The sequence below is a fragment of the Erigeron canadensis genome, chromosome 7 (assembly GCF_010389155.1).
Source record: "Erigeron canadensis isolate Cc75 chromosome 7, C_canadensis_v1, whole genome shotgun sequence".
Taxonomy (NCBI): domain Eukaryota; kingdom Viridiplantae; phylum Streptophyta; class Magnoliopsida; order Asterales; family Asteraceae; genus Erigeron; species Erigeron canadensis.
In genome coordinates, this window is record NC_057767.1 from 37,652,020 (window position 1) to 37,658,019 (window position 6,000).

Below are 6,000 nucleotides of genomic sequence, written 5' to 3' on the forward strand. Positions count from 1 at the left end.
ATATTCAGCAATAGTCGCATTTGCATCACTATAAAATTACAAGTGCATATTTGTCGTTTTCTAAAATAACCCAATAAGTTTTTATGTGATAGGAAGTGTATAAAGTATAATCAAACGTTTGACTGCTCAAAAAGTAGGCCTTCTATATATACCGTTTGACCTTCTGTTCTGGTATCCACATTTGTCCCCTAAAACGGGTTACAAAATCGATCCTACAGAGTACAATTACAGAACCACTGCGTGCTACACATGAACATTATCGACATCACAAGCAGATAAAAACTACGCTTTGAAAAGTTCAACAGTTTTAATAGAAAGCTAGATTAATGGATTGGCAAGTTTATCATTATATGAATTGGGACTGAGCTAGCTAGTTATTACTAACAGTTTTGCAGGCATTCAAGAAAGTCATAAAAATAGTTAACTGATGACGCCCCTGGATTCAAATCATCGTTCACCGAGTCTTGATGTCCTTCAGGATCCTTGTAGTAATACCTTGCAATCAGACAATAGATGATGAAGTTTGCTAAGCAAAAAGATACCAAAAGCAGATAATACTTATCTAGGCGACTGTCATTGATTGTGTCCCCAAACCACCCCGCCGGTTGGCTCTTAAGAATTATGATAAGGATAATGTTAAGGAACTTTCCAAAGCACATCACGAATTCACTATATTCCTCCCCGTAACTCTGTAATGTCTCTTCTTTCATTTGTGACTTGTAGAAGTTTAACAATCCTTCCCAAGTAAGTCCTTCCATGCCCCCAAGCACACAGAACTGAGGCACCAACCAAAGAAAACTTAAGGAAGTATTTGCATCCTTATCATCCAGATTGCTCACTTTTTTTAGCCTTTGAACCTCTAGTTGCCAAGCAAAAACACAACTTACTATTCCACAAAGCATTCCGATGCCAATTTTGACCTTTTCATTATTCTTACGTAAACCACAAATCCAGCAATACAAAAATGGGATAGCAAAACTCGAGACATCTTTAATCAAGTCGTAGATCTGTACTGCTACTTGGTTGTTAGTATTGAGGTTGTTGTATTGCTGAAGAAAGAAGGTGCTCCCAGTTGCTGATATTAGGGAAACCACCAAAAACATCCCCCACATGGGAAACATTCTTAAAAGGCTTTTCACGACTACTATGTCATCTTGATCATTATAAGAGCAACTACAACCATTGGCTTCTTGCCCTTTAGAATCTACAGTAGGCAGTGGTGATCTTTTCCCCATAATCCCTTCATCACCTCCTTTATTCTCTTTCCCCAGGTTATGCAGGGATCCATCTAGTCTCGAAGAATCGTTGATATGCCTAGCCAAAAAGTGTCGCTCGAGTAGCTTCTTAATACGCATATGTAACACCCGAAAGAAGACACCAACGGGTGTTTCAGTCAACTGCCCCTGATGATAACTACTATGGCCAATGCAAAAAATTATCAAGCATATTGTCATAGTGACTATGCAAATCAAGAATGAACTTCCCCACGATGAATGAACCCCCCCAACAGCATTGCCAGGGGCTACCCACAGTATTGTGCAAATGGCAGCAGCAACTTTTGCTATACGTGACCAGATTGTTGCACGTGCAATAGATCGTTCTTTAGTCTCATTATCTTGTGACTTATCAATGTCATTATTCACCAGGTCTATAAGTACTTCTTGTAAAAGTTGGTCTCCTGAGGTTCCAAGAGCTAACAGTACCAGTATGATCACAACAAGCCATTTCACACCGTATGGATTGAACATCAACAACAGCATCAAGCCCTGTTAGAAAAGTACATGTACATAAATACTCTGTGTTGGTAGTGTAAACCACGTATGTCCAATTTTAGTTTGGGTAAATAATTTTTTACCCCATAACGGATCGTGTTGGGTTTTTACAAATCATCATACTATTAAATCGTAATTTTATCGCAAAGCGAGTTCTTTCACAAAGTACCTATTAATAATTAAGCGAAATTCTCATAAGATTCCTTATTCGATCTACCTTGCCATAACATTAACTCAACTTATATTTCAACAACTATCTTAACTACGAAAAATGAAATGAATGTTTAAAACTAAACAATTCTTACTATAGTAACTCATTAATTCTTGGTAAATTTTGTTTGATTCCTCCTTCCTCTTGATTTCAAGCTTCCTCTCACGACCACCTTTAAATCTTGTTAAATTAGTTAATGGCACTACTCAAAAAAGTTTTTGTATAAGTTTAATGTTTAAAGATTAGGTATTTTGAATTAAAAATATAAGAAGAGTGACTAAAATTATACTACTAATAAACCATTAGGATTAGAAGAAGAGTCCATGTACCTTTATAAATTGTTTTATTTTATAATTAACGGATCTATGAATAAAAAATACGTGAATCTAATTATAATTTATTACTTCAAATGCTTCAAAAGACTTTATAATTTATTTGGGTTGAAACACTTAAAAGCATGTGTCCAATCATTATTTTCTATATGTCTGCTGAGAAAAATTTCGATCTAACATAGGTCCGTGAACCTAGTTTAAACCTAAGTGGAACCGCCCTTGTGTGTTGGGAGAGTTTCTGGTGTGTAAAAGATTAGATAGTCAATGATCGGAGTCAGTAGCTAGGGGGACAGAATATCCGAACCTGATGAAACATCCGATACACAAACCCGCTTTGACTAGAGAATCCCCAAATTAATCGGGGTTGGGCACAGGTTTTGGAATGTGACATAATTCGTCGACAGGGATGGGTACAAGGAAAGACATACCCCAGGTCCCTGCACCCTTTAGGAGGGTTCAAAGTCGGATATCTGAAGTTTCGTATATTCGAAATTTCGTATAGTGGATTTCAATATCCGAACACATATCCGAAATTTTGGATATCCGAAGTTCGGATATCCAAACTATCCGAAATATCCGAACTTTTAAATAGTTATATATATTTTCGGCTATTGAAAATTAAATTTTCGAATAGTTTCCGATTTTTTCGGATAATTTCGAATAGCTTCGGATATTATATAATAAAATATTAAAATTTTTATAAAAAATAAGATTTCGGATATCTGAAATTTTCAAAAATCACTATCCAAATCCGAAATTACTTTTCGGATAAAATCAGATTGGATTTTTGGATTCTCGAATTACGGATTCAGATAGTTTTTGAACACCCCAGCACCCATACCCCAAAAATATATATATATGTGTGTGTGTGTGTGTGTGTGTGTATTATTCATATTAAAACCAACAAAGTTGGATTAGTGGTTAACACCCTTGACTTCAATGGCTCGATATGAAAGACGACCAGCTCTACAACTTTTAGTGCCATATCTTCCAAAACCAAGTCGTGTACCGTCCGGTTTGCAACCCCTACTACATCCGCCTTTACGATATTTACTATGTTTCGTACGTTTCGGATATAGCACGTCCCCTTTCTTTTTGACTATATGAAATCCACACTTTGACACCTGAGATTCCGTAACGAGTAGATACTTCCGTAGGAGCATAATCTATTTTCTGGTTAAATACATTACTAGATGTTTTTCCATACTTTCCGCATTCAGTTCTAGCTATTTCTGCATCTTCTAATCGACCTGAACAACATATACGGATCCCCTCCACCCCCTTTTTCATTACTAATCGAATATCCTTCACTATTTGACTAAAAATGGAGCGAAATGATCTTGTTTTGTTCCTCGGTTGAAAAGAGATATCTTGAGCAATCGGAGAAGCACTTTGATAAACAGATTTGATCTTGACCGACTCAATTAAGGTATTAGTCTTTGTTCTATTAGACAACAAAGATCGCATAGGGATCAAGGATTTTATCCCTATGTGTTGGAGTTCTTTTTCTGTCTTAGATAAAACTTGGAATCAACCTCTCTACACCGTCGTGGTAAAAGTAAGACTTATGAGATCTTAACATCCTCATACACCATCGAAGTATTGAGATTCAAAAACTGGATGGTGTGCTTGTTTGTTACTTTTCTATATATTATTCATACTCATATTTGTCTTCAAATTTATATTTATATAAAGTATATATTTAATAGCCATAGTTGCTTGCAAATTCTCGTGACTTGATCGACCTTGGTTTCTGGAATTTTAGTTTATAATTCCAAAAACTTTAAAGAACTATATTCATCATGATCGTTGAGTTCTTGATCACCACTTCTTCTTCCATTAGTTACCATATCAGAATCAAAACACTTCCATACTTTTCATATTGCTAATTCTTCCACGAAGACAACAAATAATCACCGAATAAAATGAAATAGATTATGAGCATTAAGCAGCCAATTAATCTCTCATAAAGGCCGCACATCTACCCCCAATCAGGGCCAGCCCAATAGTACTAATGGGCTAAGCAATGGCCTAAAGCCCTCAAAATCTATAGCCTCAACTTTTTACCTGTATCTATTGGGTTTTATGCTTTGGATATTTGGGCCTCTTATTTAATAGAATTGTTCTAAGCTAGCTTAAACATGCACAAAAAAATCGGTTAACTTAACCGAACCGGCTAGAAACCGGTTAACATAACCAGTTAGTAACCGAGAGAGTACAAACCGATCATAGGTTAATAAAAACTGACGATTCTTGATCGATTACCAATTCCATGACGAGAACCGATTATTAATTGGTTAACCTATAATCGGTTATTATAGGTTAACCTATAATCGGTTAATAATAATAACCAACTATTATCAAAATACCACATGCTCTTTTGTATTCCACATGCTCTGTTCTAATACCCACATGCTCTGTTGCTGCATTTCTTCATCCATCGTCCATCAATATAATCAAAATCAAATCTAACTTCAATTACGATTAGTATTTACATCTGAAATTATTATTTGGAAATGGGCGTGCTTCATCTGCAACAAATGGCTTTGGTTTCTTTTTTTTGTGAACTGTGAAATATGTGTATTATATATACACACTCATATATATCCACACTCATATATATATCCACACTCATATATATACACACTCATATATATCCACATATACAAACGATTACAGAAGACACATATTTCACAGTTCACAAAAAAAAGAAAAGAAAAAAGAAACCAGAGCCATTTGTTGCAGATGAAGCACGCCCATTTCCAAATAATAATTTCAGATGTAAATACTAATCGTAATTGAAGTTAGATTTGATTTTGATTATATTGATAGATGACAGATGAAGAAATGCAGCAACATAACATGTGGGTATTAGAACAGAGCATGTGGAATACAAAAGAGCATGTGGTATTTTGATAATAGTTGGTTATTATTATTAACCGATTATATGTTAACCTATAATAACCGATTAATAATCGGTTCTCGTCATGGAATTGGTAATCGATCAAGAATCGTCGGTTTTTATTAACCTATGATCGGTTTGTACTCTCTCGGTTACTAACCGGTTAGGTTAACCGGTTTCTAGCCGGTTCGGTTAAGTTAACCGATTTTTTTGTGCATGTCTAGTTCTAATATTGCCACATGCAAATGTGGTGAGGGGCCTTAACAATGTTATACCCATCTACACATAGGAGAGCAAACCCTTTAAGACATTGCCAAGATTTGAACCCGGCGTGGGCGCATCAAAGTTGGGGATGTTAGCCATTTATCCGCTCTGCCTTTCAAAAAAATAGGGTTTACCACAAAATCAGATTTAAAGCCGTTCCGATATAAAGGTTTATATATGATTTCTGTCAATTTTAAGTTAATTTTTACACATATTATCTTTAAATATATTAAAAAAGAAATCTTAATTTTAAAATATAGGAATTTGGAAGTTTAAGTTTTAATTAGAGTCACTAGATCAAAATGATGATATCATATAATTTTTTAAGATTTAGTTTTAATTTAATAAATTTAAATATGGTTATTAATAATGTAAAATGATTTTTACATTTTGTAAATTATTTAAAGTATATACTTTATTAATATAATTAGGGAAAATAATTTTTAAGTTTTATATCATACTTTTTAAAAACACTTCTTTGATTTTTTTTACATTATACTGTTTTCTTTATTTATGTCG

At 34.5% G+C, this 6,000-nt stretch overlaps 1 protein-coding gene across 1 annotated transcript; it reads right to left on the reverse strand.

Moving 5' to 3' along the window:
• Positions 1–380: 380 nt before the first annotated feature.
• On the reverse strand, positions 381–1,760 carry LOC122609480 (protein NRT1/ PTR FAMILY 5.9-like). The gene has a single exon (XM_043782524.1). The coding sequence runs from the start codon at positions 1,758–1,760 to the stop codon at positions 381–383; it is 1,380 nt and encodes a 459-aa protein (XP_043638459.1).
• Between the last annotated feature and the right edge of the window lie 4,240 nt (positions 1,761–6,000).

What these genes read in the sequence shown, in the direction of transcription:
- LOC122609480 (XM_043782524.1), bottom strand. Translation starts at nt 1,760, where the DNA reads ATGCTGTTGTTGATGTTCAATCCATACGGTGTGAAATGGCTTGTTGTG.